Source organism: Pseudonaja textilis, chromosome 2, assembly GCF_049901715.1.
Source record: "Pseudonaja textilis isolate UNSWEBS1 chromosome 2, rPseTex1.2, whole genome shotgun sequence".
Lineage (NCBI taxonomy): Eukaryota > Metazoa > Chordata > Lepidosauria > Squamata > Elapidae > Pseudonaja > Pseudonaja textilis.
This window is the reverse complement of record NC_141991.1, coordinates 161,223,603-161,247,918: the sequence shown is the minus strand read 5'-3', so window position 1 is coordinate 161,247,918 and position 24,316 is coordinate 161,223,603. Positions and strand designations below refer to the sequence as shown.

At 41.8% G+C, this 24,316-nt stretch overlaps 1 protein-coding gene across 3 annotated transcripts; it reads right to left on the bottom strand.

Moving 5' to 3' along the window:
• Window positions 1–864: 864 nt before the first annotated feature.
• Window positions 865–24,038, bottom strand: IFFO1 (intermediate filament family orphan 1). Of its 3 annotated transcripts, none has more exons than XM_026713282.2 (9): window positions 23,132–24,038; window positions 11,246–11,306; window positions 11,072–11,167; window positions 10,400–10,540; window positions 9,420–9,601; window positions 8,432–8,552; window positions 5,446–5,541; window positions 2,276–2,406; window positions 865–1,581 (listed from the first exon to the last, which is right to left on the bottom strand). In XM_026713282.2, the coding sequence occupies exons 1-9, from the start codon at window positions 23,935–23,937 to the stop codon at window positions 1,479–1,481; spliced, it is 1,737 nt and encodes a 578-aa protein (XP_026569067.1). In that variant the 5' UTR covers window positions 23,938–24,038; the 3' UTR covers window positions 865–1,478. The 3 variants fall into 3 exon arrangements, with proteins under 3 accessions (XP_026569067.1, XP_087779159.1, XP_026569068.1); XM_087923033.1 differs by having other exon boundaries at window positions 865–2,003; window positions 23,132–23,992; XM_026713283.2 differs by having other exon boundaries at window positions 9,420–9,577; window positions 23,132–23,991.
• Window positions 24,039–24,316: the final 278 nt, after the last annotated feature.

Here is a 24,316-nt window from a genome sequence, read left to right as displayed (position 1 = left end):
AGACTTAAAGCCCACCGCCCTTCTTGATCCCAGAAGGTCCAGGTATTGAGACTTACTTCCATTGAAAAACTGAATAGCAGAGGCCAAGGACATCTCGTAGCTATGAACTCCATCAATTAAGGATTGTATATTTTTATGTGTCCTAAATCTCCTATTACCTTTTACTGGCTTGCCTTAAATTCTTATTGCTATGTGAAATATTTTGCTACCATTCACGTTTTCCACCTTTATGATGTCACGGTCTCTGTCTTTCAAGCTTAGAAAGCCCCAAGTAGTATTACTATTAATCCTCCCATCCTTCCTTTCACCCATCTCCTCCCACTTATGACTGTATGACTGTAACCTTGTGGCTTGTATCCTAACGATTTTTATGGACTGTTTCCTAGTATGATTTGATTGCTTATTGTACCCTATGACTATTATTAAGTTATTATTATTATTAAGTTAATAATATTATTAAGTACCTTATGATTCTTGACTCTTGATGAATGTATCTTTTCTTTTATGTACAGTGAGAGCATTTGCACCAAGACAAATTCCTTGTGTGTCCAATCCCACTTGGTCAATAAAGAATTCTATTCTATTCTATTCACTCCCCTCTTAAGAGATATTTCCCAGTTTGTATCATGGATTTAAATTTAGGAGGTTTTGCATCACTGTCTCATTTACAGGTGTCCCATCTGGAATTTTATGGCTCATTCACCATGTCTGGAGTTTTTGCGGTTTGCACATACCCTTGTGAATAATTTGGGATCAACTGAAAACCCACCCATCTCGTTGCTCAGAACAGGGTCATTATGTATCTTTTAAAAACTTGGCTTCGTGAGACACACATTTCAGAAACAAACTCACAAACAACAGCTATTGAAAAAGGAAGATAATCATTTAATGTTCTTATTTCCAGACATAACACATCACATATGACTTCGGCACCAGAAGGGCCCAGCCAAGCAAGGCAAGGACAGAGCTGAGGTGGAGGGATAGGGTTCATTCTGTGTCTCCACAACAGACTGTCCCTGTTGTGTACATTGTGGCCTGGAGGGAGGGCTCTATTAGCCCAGCCCTCGGTCCACTTGGCACCAAGAGAAAGTTCAGTTTTGCTGAGATAGGCAGATCCTGCTTACATATAGCAGAGGGAGGAGAGTCACATACGTTTGGAGGCTGCAAGGAAGACGGGGCTTCGTAAGGCAAATCTTCAGGGCGCCAGATACAGTTAGATGGGAGCCTCCCAACACAAGCAATGGCTAGTAGGAAGGAGTAGAAAGGGGTGGGAAAGAGCTGGGACATCTCCTTGCCCTGGGCATCTTGGTTGGCTCGGCTCCACCTTCAAGTAGGGAGGGCATGAGTGGCAGAATTCTCGGAGCGGCTTCTTGCCCCTTCCTGCCCCTCAGAGCTTTAGCTAGGACAAATCTCCCCCTCAATACGCTCACACTCCTGGGACAGGAGGGGGACACGCGGAGAGGACAAAGCCTCCCTCATTATCTTATCGAGGCATCACTTGGGAGATCATGATCGGACTCCTCTGTTTCCTCGTTTGGGGCCGATTCACAGTTCGGTACCGGAGTAAAAGCAGGAGATTTTCTGAAAGAAAAAAAGGGCGGGGGGGTCACATGGGCACTAGGGCTAGGAGAAGAGGGAAGAGGCCTCAAAGGAGCATCAGGCCATCAGGACAGGGCACAAGTTTCAAGGAGAGACTTGGCTGAAGGCGGCTTCATAACTAGAGCGGGCCCTACTGAAGAGCACAAAGAGGAAACTGAGGCGTGCAAGGAGGGAGCTGCATTGGGTTCTTTGCTAAGCCTAGGATTACAGTTGGTTGGGAAAGTCAAAAGTCTTCCCTAGCCCCAGTGCTGCATTGAATTCATTGTCCCATAAGCTAGTGCAAAGGCCCGGCCGATCAGTGGTGCTTCTTTTTCCGATGAAAGTTGTTGTTCGACAGCGATTGCATCTGACAAAACTGCATCACCTTCTAGAGACACATGGCACGAAACACAACTCCTGCAAGTCTGCAAGGGGGTTACAGCCAATCACTCAGAATCCAGCTCAGGTTTGCCATTATCCCCCACCCCCCCACTTTGATGTGCTCCCATAACAGAGAACTCCAGATGTCCACGTTGCCTGGTCTCACCCATAGACCCTTCTGCACTTCTTAGTGCTACCTGGAGGACTCCTATGATCGAACCCCCAACCCGCTCCCCATGCCCTCTAGGATTACAACAGGACTATATTGTGGTACTAGGACTGTTGTACTAGGACTATATATCCCATGGGCACTTACCTGTCTCCAGACTGGGTGATGAGGCGACGGCATGTCTCCATCTGCACATCCAGCCCACGCTTCATGCTGCACATTTCCATGTATTCATGCAGATGCCGGTTCATGTCGTTCTTTGCTGTTGCTAATTCCAGCTAAATAAAATGGTAGCAACACAGGGGATCATTCTGCCAACAATATTGGGACAATATGCTACCTCCTGCTGCTTTCCAAAAGGCTGGTTGTACCTATGTAGCTAGTCAGGCAAATATTCCCTTATGCCACTCCGTATCCCAACTTTGTCATATACATACGTACGTATGTACGTACGTACATACATACATACATACATACATACATAATTTCCTCTGTGGTTGTCCTTCACTACAGTGCTTCTTCCATTTGTACATAAAAACTGATTTTCATCATAGCCATGCTCTAGTTTAGTGTGATCAAGAAATAGGCTACCCTATGTTCTAGAGCATTGCCATTTGACCGTTTACTGCACCTCAACTCTGTGGATGCAATAATTGGACACCCAGCATAAAAGGATATTCCTCTTTGCAATTCCATTTTGACGTCTCTTCCGCAACAGACAGAAATCCGCGATCGTGAGCGGTTTCGGTCTGGGCTCGCTGCTGGAGCGCCCTGAGCCGGCTGGTTTTGGGGCTAAGCCACCCTGTAGAGGTGGTGAAGAGGGGGGAGACTGCCAGCAGGGTTGAGGAGAGCTGCATCTCTCCTCCTCGGCTGGCCATTACTCTCTTTCCCGAAGGCGGTTGCAGCGGTGGTCAGAAATGGCCACCACAAAGAAGAACTCAGCCGGAAAAGAACGTGTAGGAGAAAGGTAAGAAGTGAAAGTTTTGGCTGACTGGGTTAAATTGTAAAAGCAACAACTAAGGTACCCTGGAATTTAAACTTACAAAAAAATAACATCGCTCCCAAAGAAGAGTCGGAAGCAGCGAAGGAAAGTGAAAAGGGAAAGGTTTGGCTTTTTTTTCCTTCTCTCTCCTTCCCTATACTGACAACTAAGAGACTTAAATAAGAAATTGGAAAAATCCGCTTTGACATCAATAGGCAATTAAGCTGAAAATAAAATAAAATGCCAAAGGGATAATAAAGATTTCTGGACACTAAAAAATTATTTTTTCATAAGCAGGAAGGGAGAGAAAAAGAATAAGGGCAGGATCTGGAAGAGGGAGGAGACTGCCTGGAATTAAAAAGAATCTACAGTAAAACTTCAACAAGACTTCTAAAAGGTACATTTTAACTGAAACTTTGCAACTAAACAGTAACCCCAAGAAGAGAAAGTGAAAAAAAGAGCAAAAAGAAACAGCTTGCATGTATTTGGATTATTTGGTGATCTTTGGATTCTTGGTTATTACATTTGAATGACTAAAATTAATCGGGTGGTTGTTTAAAAATTTATACAATGGCACTACTTCTGGATGAATTGAAAATGGAACTTAAAAAGTACAAAGAAGATGCACAAGAAGAGAAGGGTTCTTTTGGCTTCGTTTTTCAATTCTTAGAAATGGAGATTTGGAACTATGAGAAACAACAAAAACCATCTGCAAAACAAGAAGACTGGGACAAAGAAGAAGCCATCTTTAATGAACAAGTAATTTTATGTGGGGAAGAAAAAGGAAAGGGGGGAAAAGAATGGAGAATTTAAGATTTAAAAAAACAACCAAAGAAAATAAAAATAATTCAAAAAAAAGTATAATACTGGAAAGCAACAGAAAAGGGGAATACAGAAGAGAGAAATAGAGGTAGAAAGACAAGGGGGTAAAAGGGGGAGAGAGAAGAAGAGAGGGAAGAAGGAGAGGAAAAGAAGTTACAAAGGACCGGAGCAAGATATAGAGAAACAGGACCTATTTAGAGATAATGGGTGAAAATCTAACTGAAAAAGGGATTCTGTAAAGGTCCATAAGATTGTATTGTTATATTAGTAATAGAAATAACTTTAGAAAATTGGAAACACGTTTGATTAAAATGAGGGATAAAATAGTTAGTGTAATTTAGTGAAATGTTTGTTAATAAAATAAGTGAAATAAAATAAATGAGAAAGCTGAATTAGGAAGGAATGGGAACATTTTAATTAGTTAATGTTTTATAAAATATAAGTGAAGAGGGGGGGAATTAATTATGGAAAGCTTATAATTGTTCCCATAGAAGTAGGATATTTAATTGAAAAGTAATGTTAAAGAAGTTAAGACTTTAATGAATATTAATATTAATGATAGAATTGAAGTGGAATGGAATGTGTTGTTTTAATTACATACATTTATAATTTTTTCTTTTTTTAAGAATATAGTGTGTATTTTAAGAATGTACCAAGCAGAATCTGAATGGAAGTTATGTATTATATTGAATGTTATAACTTTAGGGTATATATTGAAACCTAAATAAGAATTAAATGGATAAACTTAAAAGATATAAAGGCGTCATACTCCAATGAGTAACTACAGGAGAAATTTTGTTTAATGAGAAAAGATAATAGATAATTGAAACAGGACAGACAAAAAATACAAATACAATGATTTGAATTAAGATGAGATAATTAAAATAAAATTGAGAAAATTAAAAGAGGGGAGAAGCTATGCAGAAAATGTAAAATAGTAATAAGATAGAGAATAGAATGTAAAAATAGGCATGAACTTGAATTTGTGTCTGTACGAAGAAATGTAACCCGGGATTACGCTACTTTCAATAAAGATGTTTTATTTGTATTTTTTTTTCTTTTTGTGAAAACTCAAATAAAATTTACAAAAAAAAGGGGGGGGGGATATTCCTCTTTAGATAAACGCTTTTGGAATTCTTAAAACCCAGACATTATACCAGTGCAGATTTTGTTTTAACCACGATATGCCAAAGAAATCAGAAGTTGCTTTATACATAATTCTAGGTCAAAATCAAATCACATCATGCATTGTGTAAACTTGGCAACTTCCCATGAGTAATTTATCTATGTAGGAGACATACCGGTTTTCATTTTTTCCCTTTTTTTTCTTTTTCTAGAGAGATTTCACTGCTTTCCTTCATTATTATTTTTCTTTTTGCCATTGCCATCTAGCTTTCCTAAGCCATGACATTTGCATTGGGCTATGCCAGTTTGCAAGATTTATATTTGATAAGGTGAAGGCAACCTGTGTTTTCCTTGCTTCCAAACCTGACAGATATTGTTTTTTCCCCACCTCGATTTGGCCAATGGTTTCCTGATATTCCTTCTCTCTGCTTTTGAAGAGTGACTCTGTGTCCTTGATCACTTTCTCCAAACTGTCATCTGATTGCTGAAGAAAGAGAGAGAACAGATACCATTCATTGAAACCAAGGTTAGAGGGGGAGTCATTCCTATCACATGGCAGAAGAGATCATATAACCATTGTTTCTCTTTTAGAAATCATTTATTATATCGTTTCCAGAAAGGCAATTTCACCTGAGAGTTAGTGTAATGTAAGTTTGGGTAAGCTAAATTCAAGCTGTAAATCAGGAATGTTCCTTTTCGCTTTGCCTCAACCATGATGTTGGCTGGTTGGTATCAGGAAAATCACTTTCTCTCTCTCTCTCTCTGCCTTTTCGTAACAGACAGCCCACATTTAGAGGTGGCTCAGAAAACATACATGCAACTGTTCAAAACTTCATATGTGTTATACAATAATGGATTGTATTTCAAGACGCTAAAAGCAGCACCAAAAAATGTGGGAGATGGTAAACAATCTTGGAAAATTGAGTTCTCATTTCTAGTACATTTTCTAATAACTATGTTATTTATAGTGTTTTTAAGGCTTACTGTTTCAACATGCTTTGCTTCGGGCTGTTCTTATAGATAATCTAGATGCCTCAGCTACATCAAAATGCTCTCCACTTCAGGCAATCTGGAGCAATCAGAACCTATCATCATTTTCTTTAAAATCTTCAAATGCTTCTGTATCTATCTCTTCCAAAATATCCTTCCTTACAAAGCATTGAAAGAGATTTCCTTCACTACCTTATTTTACCCCCTCATAGGGGAGAGAAGGAAACAATATATGAACTAAAAGCATCCAATGAATTCCCTGGTCGAGGAAAAGATTTAAACCTTGCCCCAATTTCGCACCTTTGCATCATTACTCTACTTAGGCTTCCTTTCTCATTCCACTATTTTTCTAAACTGGTTTTAAAAAAACAAAACATGGTGACTTTATTCAAACATCTGCACAGATTACTACCTATGTATCTAATCTGCCTAGATGCTAAAGAATAACAACAGAAGCATGTTCTATGAGTTAGGTGACAATGGAGTGGAGTGGAATGGAACGGAACGGAACAGAACAGAACAGAATATCTTTAATAGCCAAGTGTGATTAGACACATGAGGAATTTATCTTCGGTGCATAAGCTCATAAGTATGTGGAAAGCAACAATAATAATCATAATAATGAAGGATAATAACCATAATAATGATACCAGTAGAGAAAGTAGTGGGGCAGATGAGAAGGATCAAAGTAACATAGCCATACTACATAGGCAATATACTTAAGACATAAAACAGAACTGTGGAAATTAAATGCTTTGCAGGAAAAAAAACTGTCTTTGTGTCTAGTTGTTTTGGGATACAATACTCTGCAGTGGCATCCCGAGGGGAGGGGTTGAAGAGGTCAACTCCTCCTGTCATCACATTGATCTATTTATTTTTTATTTATCACATTTATCTATTTTTTATTGTTTATGTATCTATCATATTTATGTAAGTGTGATAGATAAACGAGCAACAGAGAAGCAGTGTGGTACAATGGTTAAGCAGTTGGACTAACCCTGGGGAGACCTCAAGCATGGAAGCTTTAGAATGACTTTCAACCAGTCACTTATTCGGCTCCACCTACTTTCCAGCATTGTGGGTTGTGGTGAAAAAATAGAAGTGAAATATCTATCTATGCTACCTTCAGCCCCTCCTGGAGGAAAGGAGGGATATAAATTGATAAATATATCAGCAATAAACCACAATAATAACAACAACAACAACAGGAAAGGCTCTCTTATAAAGAGATTTTCATTCTCTGAGGTCCATTTGTCAGATATACAGGAAAAGGGTTTTTTTTTTTACTTCTTTTATCTCTTTAGTTCTTGGGAAATACATTTCTTCTTCAGCCAGTTTTTTTTTCCAGTTGGAGCTAATTTATACTATTTTACTTGTTTTTATATTATATCAGGAATTCATGATTAATTTATTGCTGTTAGTTGCATAATGTGTACATCAATTGATTATCTATTTCAGGGGTCTCCAACCTTGGCAATTTTAAGACTTGTGGACTTCAAGTTGAAGTCCACAAATCTTAAAAGTTGCTAAGGTTGGAGAGGAGACCCCTGATCTATTTTTCTTACTTTCTTATGCTTGGCCCAGTGATATGGCACTGCCTCCAAAGACAAATCAATTCCACAGACACACTACAAAGGCTGAGTTTCATGTCACAGAAAAGAAGCCATAATCTGGCATATGCTGACAACTCTAACATTATACTCTTCATGTACACAGAATCCTTGTCTGAGAACTTATTTCTACATCAACTGGCAAGTGCATCACTCAGTAGTATAAGTAACCCTGGGACTATTCATAACAGAATTCCAACCTAAACATTGTATAAGATGGGCAACAAATTACTTGGTTAGCCACCCTTTCAAGAAACCAGAGAAATAAATGTAGGGACTTCAAAGTATGTATAATTGTCTTCTTTCTCTACTAGAGGGTAGATGGATCACTTATGTGAGGACCCAGATTGTTGGGGGCGATATGCTGATTCTGTAAATCTCTAAGAGAGGGCTAAGAGAGAAATGTACAGTAAAGCACTTAGCACTTACACTGGTATAAAGCTCCATAATGCTTTACAGCACTCTCTGGGTGGTTTACAATGTCAACATATTTCCCCAACAAAATCTGGGGATTTTGGGGATCATTTTACTAACATCGGAAGGAGGGAAGGCTAAGTCAACCTTGAGCTGGTCAAGATCGAACTCCTGGCAGTGAGCACACTTAGCCTGCAATATTGCATTCTAACCACTGCGCCACCACAGTTCCACCACCAGGATATAGAAATGAGTCAAAGAACCCAGTAAACAGTAGGAGAGATCTCATGTAGAAGTGAACGGGGCAGAATCTGGAGATGACAAAAAAAGACTGCTTGGAAGGCAGAAGCTGTATGTTACCTCTCCTTGTGCCTCAGCAGCAGCAATAGCATAGCCAGAAAAATCTTCCCACAACAGCAGCGTTTCTTCAGTCTCCTCCCAGGTGAGGCTGTCACAGTCATCTTCAAAATCATATTCCCTCCTGAGGATAAATTGTAAATCAGTGGAGAGAATAAGTAAAAAAATGCTACAACAAAAGAAGTGACTTTGCTACATTTTCTTCTACATTTCCTATTAGACACGACAGGTTTGGAGAAAACCTTCCAGTCAGAGTGGTATTCAGCGGGTTCTGACCAGTTCTGGAGAACCAGTAGTGGAAATTTTGAGTAGTTTGGAATGCCACCTCTGACTGGCTCTGTCCCCATCTATTCTCTGCCTCCGGAGTCCCAGCTGATCGGCTAGGTCTCCTTTTGTTGCCCTGAACAGGAGAAAGCAGGTGAGTGGGGTGGGGAGGGAATTGGGGATTTTACAATATCCTTCCCCTGCCACCCTCACCAAGCCATGCCCACCAAGCTACGCCCACAAAACTGGTAGTAAAAATTTTTTGAATTCCACCACTGCTTCCAGCCCTCTCTAATTCTGGAGTGGATGTTTCTTGCATATGGTGGCCATATGTAACCCAGGAGTTACAGCAGTTGGGTAACGGACCGGTCCCTCTTTCCCAGCACCCACAGCCAGAAAGCTTCCAGCATAAAGTTGGTTTCTGCAAGCAGCTCCTCCAGAAGGAAACATCCATGTGATTCTTGAATGGTCCCACAATACACAAGATTGTACAGAGGCTATTCCCCTTCCCAGAACCCAGGAGAATCATTCCATTTTACAAAGTTAAAGATAAGGGAAAGGGCCTCTTATATTTACTTTTTTCTTAAACGACCCTTGTTTTTCCAATAACAAGATTCAAATTCAGTGGTGCTGTTTAAAAAGCTTGTTTTCAGATACGGGATAGGCAATTCCTGAACTTGAGATCGGTGCCTCTCTTTTCCCCCGTCCCACTGCAGGCCTCACTCACAACTGGTTCAGCATCCTCTGCATCTCTTCATTGATGCTCGCAGTGGTCTCATCCTCTTCTTCCTCTTCTACTTTTTTGGGGGCTTCACTCTCACAGAGGGAGGTGTCCTCCTCACTGACCAGCTTTCGCTCCCGTTTCCGCCCCACTGTAGTTGGGACCTTAATGGGAGACAAGTGCAGAGACTACAGAACGAAGTTGGGTTGGAGATTGTAGGTGGATGGGTGAGAAGAGATGCACAGGATGATGGGGTGGGGTGGGGTGGGATAGGATGGGAGAGAGAGAAAAGGGTAGATAGGTAGGTAGAGAGAGAGAGAGAGACAGAGAAAGAGAGAGGGAAGCTTATTATGACCAAGTTAAAGAGGATGTGATGACTAAAATGCAATATTAGAAACCTTTATTTTTTAAAATTAAAAGCTAAGCAGCTGAAGATGGAATCGGATGGGGGTTCATATAAAGGAACTCAAATCACACATCAGAGATGGAGGCAAGAAGACAAAACACAAGACATAAGGAGAATGAGAAAAACGCCAGGATTTGCAGTTAAGTTTTATTTTAAAGAAAAGCTTCTAACTTGGATATTTTTCCAGCTTAATGAAAACAAAAACTAACCAACTGCTTCTGTAAAGGAAGAAGAGAAAGAAGAATGTGTGCAAAATAGTGCAAGAAAGTGAGCAAGTGAATAAGACAAAGAAAGAGAGAGAAAGGGGGTGGGGAGGAGAGGAGAGAGACGGTGTTAGAGGGACACACATGCTTTGCACCATGTCTCCTTCTCCGGCAACTTTTCCCCAGAGACGGCCCACCAAAACTGGATGGAGAGACGTTCTGGGGCTCCCTTTGTGGGAGTTGCCCTCCAATTCAACATGCCTGCCTGACTCGGCCATAGTCAGAGGTGAACACATGGAATGAAGATAGAGTGATGGGGGACTTTGCGCCCTTAGATGTTTCGGCTCCAGGTGGGAAGGGAATTGGGTGCCTCTCACCTGAAACATTTTGATCATGTCCTCGCAGTTGCGCTGTTGAGCTACATCACACAATTTAGCTGTGATATCGATACGCCGACAAATGTCCATGTCTACCTTCATGGCCTTCTCCTGGATCTTGGTGTCCAGCTCACTAAGATTCTTAACACACGCAGAAGAAACAAAAGAGAGAAGAATTAGGCCAATCTCTCTCTGTAGCCTCTAGCACAAATTATTCTGGTTTGGAGGTCTCATTTAGGAGCAAGGTAGAGAAGGGAACAATTTGTGTATGTATGGCGTCATGTTTTATAGCTAGACATTTGGTTGTTCTCCAAGTATTATGGCCATCTGTAGTTATTTATTTGCTGTCTCTTTCCAGTCCTGAAATAAATGTAATATTTAATTTCAGTATTTGGGTTTAGGACACTGCATAAGTCCAATTGACTCTGGGTGGCTCAGGACATTAAAACGACATAACAAAAATGCAATCAAAATAGAAACATCGAACATTAAAAAAGATGGTGAATCCAGACATCAATAAACAAACATCTCATGGTACCCAATAAGGGTTCCCACCACCCTAACCCAAAGCCTGAGAAAAGAACCAGAAACACCATCAGGAAGTTGCGGAGGGAGGGGTAGGTGGGGAGGGTGTCTGCCTATAGAGGTAGACCTTGGGAATAGCATGCTTACATTACTCATCAGTCCTTTGAAAACAACCAGCTCTGCTTTTAGCTTCTCCACCTTCATGGCCAGCTCCTCCTGGCAGGCCTCTGCTTCTTGGGCTTCCTGGTTGAGAGACAGAGACGCATAAAGACAAAGACAGAGGCAGGTTGCAGAGAGTAGGAAGAAAACAAGTAACCTTACCTCGTGGAGCTCAGTCACTTGGTCCTGCAGCTGAACACGCAACGTGTACTCCTCTTCCCACCTGAGAAGTCAAACAGGCCAAGGCTAGGACACTGGATTTGACCCCAGAGGGGTGCCATGATGCAAAACCCCAACCCTCCTTGACTCCCCGCTCCCCAGTGCAACCTGGTCCCATCGGAGGAACTTTAAATGGATGTCATCTAGAGCAGGGGTCTCCAACCTTGGCAACTTTAAGACTTGTGGACTTCAACTCCCAGAATTCCTCAGCCAGCAAAGCAAAGCTGGCTGAGGAATTCTGGGAGTTGAAGTCCACAAGTCTTAAAGTTGCCAAGGTTGGAGACCCCTGATCTAGAGCTTTGCCGGCTGAGGAATTCTGGGAAGTCCCCAAGTCTTAAAGTTGCCAAGGTTGGAGACCCCTGATCTAGAGAAGAGAAGGGCTGCAAATAAGCAGTTACCCCACTGGAATGTGTTCCTATGACAGGTGGGAGTCTCACCCCACATGCTTATCTCATCTTGATCTGGATTCACTGGCTACTCTCCCCCTCTCAGTTGAGAAGAGTAACCACAAACTATGTTTAGTAACTGCAGCACACTCAGAATGTACTGTCATGACAGATGGTCCCCGCCTTTCATCCCTGCAATGCTGGATCAGGCCGATGGGCATGTCTAAATGCAAGAGTTTTCCTCTCCTTTCTTCCGCATCTATACCTGGCACTCAGCTGTCTCCGGCCTACAGAGTATCAATTTTCTAATGCCAACTAACTAGAGCAAATGCTTCAGAGCCATTCTAATCTCTATAGGGTATTAAGTCAGCCATAAGAGCCTTTGTCTACAACATTGAAACAATTCCTTTTCGTTGTAACAATAGTAGAAAGCTCTGGATTTGGGAGAAAACGGCAATCAAATGCAATTCTACAAGGGAAAGAGAGCGAAGCAGAGATTTGGAAAACCCAAGTGTGAAGTACCAGAACCTGAAAAATCTAGAAAGGCATACTTGTATCCCAGCCCATGATAAATGAGGGCAGAGACGGACACCAGTTTTCATTTGAAAAAAGGAAGCAAGTTTCTGTAGTAACAGACTTGAAAAAGTACAGCTCAAAGGCAAAGTACACACTCAGGAATGGGGTGTCAGGTGAATTTCCAGAAGCTAACACCGAGAATCGGTTTGGTGAAGTGGTGAAGGCAGATATGTAAGAGTAGGGAGATTTGAATCCAAGTCCTGTCTTGTGCAAAAAGCCACCCTTAGGCCAGTCACCTCTCTCAGTCTTAAGAAGAAGAAAAAAAGGCAAACCATTTCTAAATATTTTGCCAAGAAAACTGCAGAGATGAACTGTAATCCAGACAGACACTACAAGCCAAGAATGATTAAAAAGCACATGCGTGCGTGCACACACACACACACACACACACAATGCAGAACTGGCAGAAAATATGCAACCTAATGTACACGAACGTGCATGTGTTACACAAAGGCTACAGAATATAGCTACTCTATAGATGTAGCTTTCAAATTGCTTTAAATTAGTCTACTGGGTTCTTGTCAAACTAATTTTCTTTTAACAATAAAATGTGGGAAGGGACATGGAATATACCATAAATTATTTTTCAACAGCAAGGTTTTGATTTAAATAAAAAATAAGTACTAGAAGAAAGTGTGGAATGTTTCTAACTTTTTAAAAAGTTTAAAATTCCGCCACAAAATCCCAACACTTATCATTAGAAATTGTAAGCCAAGAGTTACCTTGAGGCAAGATGAGCTGCCTATAAATTTTATAATTAAATAAGTAATATATAACTAAATTACAAGGGAGGCAGATTTTGCAATATGCGAAGATGTTAATATAGTTTTCCAGAATAGTCCCATCTAACACAATAATGGCCCTAAGGTTTGATGTAAATTGAAGAGTGGAAGCTAAATTAAATAAATACACTACTTGGACTAAAGTCACTTGAGCCAGCATATGTAAATAAGGTAGTTTAGAGCTTGCATATTTGCTTAGCTGCTGAAAATCACTGAATGTAGTATATTTGGAAGGACCGTATCATTGAGCTACAAATAACATCTTCCATTTACAATACAAAAATGGCACCATGAAGTTTCAGAGTAGGAATGAAACCAACTCCTCATCTACTCTTCACTTTTATTCTACACTGGAAAGCCCCAAAGCTCTAGTTGCATCCAATGGGAGAACTTTTCCTTATAAAAAGCAGACTCCAAGCGTTTCTGAAATTTCTTTCCAATCTGAGAATCCTTTGCCTTGTAATTTTGAAGGGAGCATTTTATGGGGATGGTAGCTTCTCAGAACCTCTTGATTGACCCCATGTCTTGTCTGTTCTGGGGGGGTCAACCCAGGGGTGGGATTCAATTTTTTTAACAATCGGTTCTGTGGGCATGGCTTAGTTGGTGGGCGTGGCTTGGTGGTCATGTGACTGGCTGGGTGTGGCCAACTCAACATCCCTCACATCGAGGCATGCATCTCCTTGCCTGGCCTCTCATAACTGTGGGGATGCTGCAACAGTCGTAAGTGTGAAAAATGGTCATAAGTCACTTTTTTCAGTGCCATTGTAACTTTGAATGGTCACTCCACACAAGCAAAGTACCAGCAAAGGAGGGAAAAAAACTCCAGAAAAGTTCCTGAGACAGGAAGTCTAGTCCTGCCAAGAATGTAATAATGGTTAATGGAGAGGCAGTTTCTATAAGCAACACCAGAATGTTTCTTTCCTGCCTTCCTTACAGGATTAGGCCAGTAATTTCTTCTAACATCCGGTTCTCTGAACTGCTTAGAATGTTAACAACCAGTTCTAGCAAATAGGTGCGAACCTGTAGAATCCCACCCCTGGGTCAACCTACACTCCAAAGCACCTGAAGGCTGAACAAGAAGCAACAGATGGGAGATAATCAGGGAGAGAACCAGCTTGCCCCCAGAAGTTGTGGGTGTTCTTTTACTCAAAGTTTTTATCAGATGGTCATTTGTCTGATAATAGGGTAGGGCCTCCTGCTTGAGCAGGGAGGTTGGATGAGAAGACCTTCAAGGTTCCTTCCAACTCTGTAATTCTGTGATTCGGTTACATAAAAGATGTTACTGTACCAACCAAACTACTTTATGATTCATATGCTGGATCTCCATGGAGAAGCAGAATGCTATAAACACAACAAGTCTGATGGAAAATATGTGCTTGCTGGAATTGGTTGACCTACGTTGCAAGGCCAAGAGATGAATGCCCCAGTAACTGACTAAGGATAAACAAAGCCATCTCACCATTCCCAGAAAGTCAACAGAGGGAAAGGTATTAGATCAGGAGATACAGCATGAAACTAGTATGCCAGTGTTTCTTTTCCCTCCCACTCTGAGCACTCTTTAAACCAGGGGACTCCAACCTCGGCCACTTTAAGCCTGGAGGACTTCAACTCCCAGAATTCCCCAGCCAGCTTGCCAGAGTTGAAGTCCTCCAGGCTTAAAGTGGCCGAGGTTGGAGACCTCTGCTTTAAACACTGCATAAAATTAACCCCATTTTAACTGCTCTTTTTCTTTTAAAATCAAAGACCACTTTGCCTTGCTCAGTGGACTTTTTTTCTCCCTTTGGCAAAGTCCAAGGCAAATATCCTGTAGGCTGTAGGCCAGAAAAATCTGCCACTCGCCCCACCCTAAAGAATCAAAACAAATGGATGATTACTCACAGAGAAAGAACACAGAAAACTGAGCAGAATATAGAAAAGAATGGATGACTCAAGTTGAGGGCATGAAGGAAGAAGTAAACACACACACATACACACAAGCAAAAGTCTTTAGGAAATATTAAGGGAGCAACAAATAGCTAGGATTATCATATACCCACTTAAAAATGTGGGTGCACAGGCATACCAATCCAGTCCCAACCCTCCCCCTACAAATTATCTGCTGTGAATTCCAACAAACTCTCTCCGCAACTCTTGAACATTGCAATTTGTTGCTCTTTCGAAATATAAAAGGATTCCCACATGAATTAAACATGGGCATTCCCATGTTATGAAAAACTGTACAAGATACTGCACAACTCTTGTTTCTGAAAAGTGTGCTTAATTATTCTGCAAGATCTTCATGAGGCATTTCCTCATGAAGGTATTTCCTCATGAGGTAAAAATGTGATAGAATATTTGGAAATCTCTCCCCCCACACACACACATACAAATATGATGAGGGGGAGAGAGTACAACAGGGCAAGAGTACCTTAGAAATACTCTCTACTTTAGAGTACCTTAGAAGCCCGAGTTCTCTCCCTACAAAGAGATGGATACAAGAGAAACTGAGGCTGCTTATACTATAGAGAATGACACTCTTATGTTTAAAATCACAAGTGACAAAATGTCAGCTGCTGGCTTTTCATACATACAAAAAGACAGTAAGTGTGGTTTAAATTGTTTGCAGCTTCTACCTTTAGTAAACCATTCTACTTCACTAGCCTTCTGGAATGAGAACACACACTTTAGGTCCCTCCCAAAATCGTTATGGCCAGCATTCAACTTTTTCATTTCTGTCTTATTAATGGGTGGAATTGGACTGAGTACTGGTCAAAGAGCAAAACCAGCCAGACGATGTGCCATTAAAACCCGGGAGAAAAAGCCAAGCCTGCTTTCCCTTTTTTTTTTTTTCTACATTCAGCCTCAACTTCTCTTTGCCCTCCCCACCAGATTTTCATTCACATCTGCAATGCACCAGTGCCTAATAATAGTCTTACTGCAAGAGTCTCTCCATCCCACTTTGCACAACCTAAGCAAGCAGAGGGCATCCAGCACGCCGTTTCCAGGACTGACCTCATCACTCACATCTCCCCTCCTTCCCCCCTAAAAGGGGGGGGGGGCGAGCAAACCAATTCCCAACTGAACCAAAGCAACTGAAAGAACAACAACCAATCAGCATAGGTCTCTTCTCCGTGCAACGAAGTGCGATTTCCTGAAGACATCATCTTTTCAGCAGAAAGGGAAACTCTACTAGGTCTCTAGAATCAAGTGCATCCAGTCCAGGGAAACCACTCTGGACAGCACTTTTTGTTCCCTGTGTCATGGCTCTAACATGCTCCCAGATTTATAGTGCAATAACTTAGTACATAATTATAAATGCCCATGTAGTCTGTGCTGTATAACTGATCTGACATTTTCTACTAAATGAATGGTTTCATAGAAATAAAAAAGGTGGAAGGTGTGGGGAAATAATTAGGCAGAGGGGGGCAGTAGATGATCTCCAAACTAATGTCCAACCCTTACATTCTATGACTATCTGATTTACATTAAATTCTGCAAATAAGGACAAAGCGATCATGTTTAGTCCCAGATTCAATCTATTGGGAATGGTGGTTCTATGAGTACCAGATTTCTGAAGATTAGTTTTGGTCCACAAGAGCCACCTTAAATGGCCCCTTACAGCCCATAACTAGAGTGAGACTATTCATATCTCTTGTACATTCCCTCTTTGTATAAATTGTAGAGGAATCTAATTGCTGTATTGGTCTAATTAAAGAGACAGAAAACCTCACCAATGCAGCATGAGAACAATGCCCTGACTTCAGCACTTGATATTTGCCCTATATACACCCAGTTCTCCCACAATGGAGCCAGAAAGGAGGATCGTCATTTCAGAGCATATTTACAATGCAGTCTTACATTTGTTGACTGATTTCTGAAAATTTTTCAGTGTTATTATATTCTATGTGAGGCAAAAAGATACCAAGGATTGCAAATAGATTCTCATTGCCTTAATAAAACTGTAATTGCCAAGGTTTTGGAGAAACAGGCACATGAGTTAGGCAGGTCAAGCAAATCAAAGCAAATTTATAACATAAATGGTCAAATTAGGTCAAAATTTAATAGAACTCAGAATTCTGTCTTGCTAGGGAATCAAATACATTGGTTGTGCATGGTACCTGATTTTGGTTCTTTCTTATCTAAACAAACCAGGGAACATCAACTATGACTTGTTTGAGCATCACCAAATCACAATCTCTGGCTTGTTGCTTTATAGCACGCTAGAATCAAAACATGTTTTGAATACTGATTTTGGCTTGTTAGGAGATCTGGAAGCAAATGTTCTCTCAATTTAAAATCACATCAATTAATTAGCTTTCATCAAGTCGAATTGCATCTTCACATCTCACTGCAGAGATCCCAGTTCAGATGTAATACTGTTCTAAACAAGGTTTTGTGGCTTGTTTAATGCTTCCAAATGGCAGGAAGAGTCATTGGGAATCAGGCTCTTGTTCACTATGACGTTGCTATAACTAAAGTAAACCTCAAAAAGGCACTTTATTCTAAACTTTATTCTAAGATTAAATAAATTAACAGTATTAAATAGAAAAAGGAGGCCAAACTCTTAGATCATAAAATAAACGTGCCCTAGATGATTATCTGCTTAAGGTTAGCGAGATTTTGCAATCCTTTTTAAAATCCCTTCCAACTTTAGGACTGTTTTCTGCAGACATCAACTTTGCACAGTCATCTCATGTCTACACTTGGCACTTCTAATTGTCAAAACTGAAAGATTAATCAATATACATTTGGAATCTCAAACTCCAACTCATTCCCCGATTTCTGCAAATGGACTCAATTTTTCTCTTGTCTCTTCTCCAGATAACAAGGAAAACAACTTGATCCAGAGTTTCCCCCCCTCCTTAAGTGAGAGGAGAAAACTCTATATCAAGTTGTTTTCTTCGTTGTCTGGAATGGATGGCACATGTGCATATGCACATACCTGCCAAATCTGAATGCTGAAGGAAAGGGCTGAATACAGCTAGATACAGAAAGATCTCTTGTCCATCATAGTCTTAGCTATCCTAAAAGCAGCCTTTTCTGTCTAGCAGTCTCCAGGCAGGTGGGGTCAAAGAGAATCATGGGAGCTGTAGGAAAAGGCATTCAATATGCTACCATAAGCTTTAGTTTAGGAAAAGGCATACAAAATCCTCTCTAGGTGTTGTTGCAGCATCTTTCACTCCTTGCCGTGTCATCTGAGAATTGTGATTCAGCTGCCTCTACAGAGCTACAGCGTTCCTGTTTCTAATTTAGAGGATTGCGGTACCGCAGAAGTGATTTATAAGGACAGCTTTAGAAATATGATGCAGAAACACAGAGTGAAACAATTGTTTATTTTCTCCTCCAGCTTGTGGTTAACATGCAACGATCTATCTAAGCCTCAAAAACAGAGCTACAGACTCAATTTTCTGGGTAAAATACATTGTCTAATAAAGTGACCTTGACTTCACTTCATGTAGGAATATAGTCATATAAATGAAGTCAATAAAACAGTATCATATACCGGTATATGCAAACTCACAATGAATCTGAATTCCCACTCACCCAACTGAGTTGGGGGATTCTATTCTTCTTATTGAACCTTTTCAACCACTATTTTCAAGAAGATTCAAAGGAGGAGGATTTGGTGCGATAAAATATTCCCTAATCCAATAATCCCTCTTCAGACTAGGGAAAGATAGTGTCAGTCTACAGTTTAGATTAGACATATCAATTAGTGGATGAATTGACAATATTTGTCCCTACAAATATTGAACTGAAGAAACTTCTTGAATGAGAAGGAAAATGTTTTCAAAGAAAAACAAAGCCCAGTTGCCTTTTGAAAAAAAGCATCTTTGGGATATAGTATAATCTCACTTATTATTGGAAATATTTATGTAATACTAATATTACTATTTAATATAAATATAATACCATAAACTCCAGAAACATTTATTGCATTTTTTAAAGTTTAAAGCATCAACTACTGTCCTGATTTTGCTGCTTCAGATCCCAATATATCATTGGTCAGCCCTGTTTCCACACACCACCAAGAAGGGTAGGTTTTGTGTGTTAGTTTTTGTGGTTAATTACCCACAAAATAAAAATGCGCGGAACTGAAGTCTTAGGAGAGAAATTACAAAGTAGAAGGTAAAGTCAGTGCCTGGTCCCCGTCTGCTCCCTCATTGGAAAAGACCTTTATGTTGGAAAAGGTTGAAGGCAAAAGAAGAAGGAGACAGCAGAGAATGAGATGGTTATTCAGTGTAATTGATGAAATGAACATGAATTTGGACAAATTCCAGGAGACAGTGGAGGACAAGGGGGGCCTGGCATGCTGTGGTCCATGGTGTGACAAAGAGTTGGACATGACTGAATAACAACACCCACCTCAACAACAACCACCTCAACTATTCCCTATCTCTCATTTACCAGCCCTACTGAGAAGGATTCCAAGTAACAGGTTTAAGAGCAGAAATACGATCGTGGTTCTTGCGTACACGTTTGAACTCTAAAGTTTTCACTTGAATCGATTTGTATAGTTCTAGGTTATGGAACCCAGAAATGTGATATTAATGTAGCGTCCTAGACTTTTTAATACAGCTTCTGGAAGGTGATTCAGCAGAAGGGACTTGTTTCGGTCTGAGCAAAACACTTATTCTGTATCCGAACGCTGCCAAGAATGATCATCTGTTTCCCTCACGCTTAACTTGTTGAGAAAGGCAATATATGGATGAGAGAAGTGAGGTTTCATTACTGTCTCGAAAGAGCAATGAATCATGAAACACAAGATAATGATAGCAATCGCATTGGAATTAGTTGCAGGTATTTTGCTAATTTGGGTAAAAGCATACATATAGTGACAGATCATAATCTTGGTCTTTTAATCCAGGACTGGCCATCTGAATACCCTAGGACAGCCAGCAAAGAGGATGCTGGTGCAGAAAGCTGACTTATATTTATTTATTGACATAAACATGGTTAAAGTACAAGCATCATGTTTATAACAGAAACTAAGCATAATAGGCTTTTATTCCAATCCGGTCAATTTTAACAATGATTACACAGGATTTAGCTACTTTTCTGGGAACTTTGGAATATTATTTAGTAATAAATGCCCAATTCCCTGTTTAGGATCAAACTAAGGGATCAAGCTTGTTTAGTGCCAACCTTTAGGTGAGGGATAATTCCGAAGCGCTTGTGTGACTGATCCAATTTCAGTATCTTAGCATGTGCATAAGCAGTTTTGATAGGCAATAATACTAGATCTCCCAGTCAATGCCGTTGAAGTAGGGTGTCTAGGCAGTAAGAACACTCTGCTGTAGAAGAGCATGGTAAAATATTTGGGAATGGTAAGGGATTAACACAAAACCTCAATAAAGTAGAGGTCTGCCATATCAGTTCTCTGCAAATAAAAATCTCAGGTTCTTTGCTTGATCCCACTCTAATCTGTTCTAAACCCAGCATTGATACAGATAAAGTGGTAAACCAGATCTGACATAATCTGATTCTTCCATAGAAAGTGTGTTTATCAGTTCAAAATGAGCCAAGGACTCTGCTCCAGTACTTTTAACAGAATGGGCTTCCAATGAAACATCCAAACCCTAACCAAAGGATGATTGGTGTGGTTTTTGGGGGTGGGTGGGGTGGGGTGGGGTGAGACTGAGCAAAGAGCAATGAAGATAGATCTCAGAAGTGTACAGTAGATTGAAATGCTTATCCACAGCAATATCTTTATGCTATACAGACAGCACTGTGTGCCATACTGCAGAGGGCATAATATTTTAGCTTTGAGCAATTTGATTGGTGAAGAAAGAAAAGCCCACAAACAGCAAATGAGATCATTTTATATTTCCCTGAAAGTGGAAGATATATCAGCTTACATCAGCATTGGGATTCTTTTTTTCTACAGCTTTACCGATTCTGCTATGTAGACAAATATCTAAGACTTTGAAATCTGGCTAGCTTTCAACATTTAGGAATCCAGTCTGTCTCCATTTCTGCATATTTAATGCTTCTGAAAAAAAAATATTGCCAGAATCTCATATCTAATACCTAATTTTATATTTGGATAAAGCTGCAGAATGCAAAGCAATTTTTATTCCCTGATGGGCAATGTCTCCTTCTGATGTGCATAACTAGCTTCACACACTGCTTTTGTTGAATAAATCATCATGTCCTAGTTTACACATTATGCAATGCCAAAAATGATGACTTAAAAACGACAATGGTTGGGATCATATTTATACCTCAACTATAAACAAATAAACCCATATGACTTAGTGCTCTGTATTTACTGTGTTAAATTCCTTTTGCCAACAGACCTTACTTGACCAGTTTTGTAAGGGATAGCCAGCGAGATTCAAGGCTGACCAAAGATTTGAACTTGACACTTCTTATCTGTGTCTAATAAGTGAAGACTGACTGGAGAATATTTAAACACCCATGAACATTGCAAGCCCTGTATATCTCCTTATTTCTTCTGTTTCAGATTGATATTCAGTTTATGAAATACAGTATATAATACTTGGTTTTACTAGATTGTGGGATGCTCAGTTCCCAAGAGGTTGGGTTTTTTTGGGGGGGGTATTAATCAAAAGAAAAAGAAAAACATTGACAAATCTAGATTTGAAAAAGAGCTAAGTTAAAAAGCCTGGATGAAAAAAAGTATTTTAGAAAAAAAAAATGACTTAGCAGAGGAAAGTTGAAATGGGCACGGCACCATGGGGTTGACCCCAAAAGGAAGGTCCTTTTGCGTGTATCATCCACTGCTTCTAAATGGCACATACTTCTGATAGAAAATCTGCAGAGGGTCTCTAGAGAACTGTAATAACTGAACACATTTCTGAGGAAGAATTTTTCCAAAAGTGTTCTCTGCCTTCACCCCTTTGTCCAAAGTGTACCTGACATATATTCAACTGTACTTTCTTAAGTTCTTTTGAAGTCACTAGCCTAGCATTTCAGAAGTGACTGGTATAGAATGCTATTTAATGTTTGCCTTTCAGGGACTTCTTTATTGAAAATCTGCTCTTGGCTGTTCTCCTCTTTTGTGGTAAATACATATTTGTAGCCCCTAAAGAATGTTAGGCTTCAGCAAGCCTTACCTGCAGAAGCGGCTTTCAACTGAAGGAAAGAAAAACTCAGAGGACCCACTCACATTTGGCTGATTATTCAAATGTATCTCTTGTCATTCCCTGTCTAAATCTAGGTGACAAGAATTCAGCCATCGCTAATATAAATAAATCGAAGCTGTGCACGTCTCCTGCGTGCTACATGTGCCGACAGTAGGATATAAATAATACAGTACTCCTGTAACAGTAATATTGCATACCGAGATCTTGCTGAGAGTTGAATTTCTGCACCTTCCTCTCCCTCCTCCCCTCCACAGTGGCAAAAGATGTGACTGAGAGGGGAGAATAGTTAGGTAGGAACTGATAACAGGGGAGCACCACGCAGTCTTAGTTCTGTGGTGTTTCGTCAAGAAAATGGAGAAGAAACAGAGAAGGCACAAGTGGAGAAGACTGAAAAGCAAAGCAAGAGAGGCTGACTCTGCTTCAAGCCTGATCTTTTTTTTCTTATGGTGTTTTTTTTTATGTTGTTCCAAGAAAGAATGAGCCCAGGGGAGGCTGCGCAACTGTTTCCTCCTCTCTGAAAGAGACCAATGCGCTCAAGAGGAGAAATGATGTTTCATTCTCCTCTTCCAATGAAAAGTCTCCAAAAGCTTAGATTTTTGCCCTAAAATAGCATCATACCAAACAAGTTTATATAAGGGCCATACCGGAACAAGCTGTTCTCTCCCCTGTTTTTTGTTTTTTTACTTTTAAAGCTAGGAAAAACATTTCGAGGAGGGCTCACAGAGAAGGAAGTGCCCCCAATGCCGCTTTTTTTTTTTTTTTTTGAGATTCCCATGATGGCAGTGACTCTATGGCAAGGGCTCTCCAAACTTGGCAACTTTAAGACTTGTGGACATATATCTGGCTGGAGAATTCTGGGAGTTGAAGTCCACAAGTCTTCAAGTTGCCACGTTTGGAGACCTCTGCTCTATGGGGAGAGAAGGCTCCCTGAAGAAGCCTTTAAAACTTTCCCAGGTTCCCTGACCACAGCCAGCCCCTCTCTTGCCTTCACCTCACCTGCGCTTGTATTCATCCCGTTCCCTCTTCACCTTGGCCAGGACATTGTAGAGAGCCCGGATTTCAGGGGTGATGGTGTCTATCTGCACCCCAACTCCATCCGGGTGCATCCAGGAGACTCCAGGCCCCTGAACTACGGTAGTCTCTAGGCCTGGCCCCAGACGGCGAGCCTGGGAGAACGACCAGATGGTCCCGGGCAGGAAACGGGAGGAGGCAGAGAAAGCGCTGCTGGGGAAAGAGGGAGACTGGCAAGAAGTCGGGGTGAGCGGTGCTCCTGGGTGGTGGCAACTGGGGGAAAGCGGCACCCTCGACGTGCTGCTGCCCAGTCCCACCGGCCGGCTGCCGCCGCTAGCCCCGCTGGTCAGGGAGAGTCCCAGCGGGCGGATGGGGCTGATGAAACCGGTCTGGACGGCTTGGTCCCGGCGCTGCAGGCTGCCCCGACGGGCCCCCCCTTCCTCCAGGGCCTGCTGGAGCTGCTTCTCCAGCTGCCGATTGCGGCGCTCCAACTCGTGCACCTTGGCCAGGAAGCATCGGAAGCGGAGGTTGAGGGTCTTCAGCACGTTGATGTTGGAGCCCAGGTCGTTGCGGAGGGCCATGGCGGCCGGCGGCGCCGGGAAGGAAGACCCGGCGGCGAGGGAAGCCGGCGGGGCCAGTTCCCCGTCGAGCGAGTCCCCCTGGGGCTCGTGGGGAAGAAAAAGGAGGCCCGGCAGCTGCTGCCGTTGGCGCTGCTCGGGGCCCGCCGCTGCCCCCAAGCCCTGCTGCTCCTGCTGCAGGAGGAAGAGGTTTGGGCCGAATAACGGGTTCATGGCTCCGCCAGCCGTCCCGCAGCAGCGACAGGGAAGGGGGAAGCGGCCGCTGGGCGGAGAGGCGCAGCCCCGGCAGCCAATCCCCGCCGCCCGCCGCGGAAGAGGGGCGGGGAGGAGCCCCGCGCTGCGGAGGGAGGGATGCGGCGCTGGACAAGAGAGGACGGTGCGGCGTCCTGCGGGAGGCGGGATGCGCGCCCCCACGGACGGCGGGTTGAGGCGACCGCTCCCTGGCCCGCCTGGGCTGGCTCTGAGGCCGCGGCTGCGGTTGCCACCGAGGATCCGGGTTGCAGCTTCTCTCCCCGCAGCTAAAGCGTCGGAAAATGAATTGCTCGACCCGTCAGACAAAGCAGGAGGGTCCGCCTGGGGTTCCCCCCCCTCC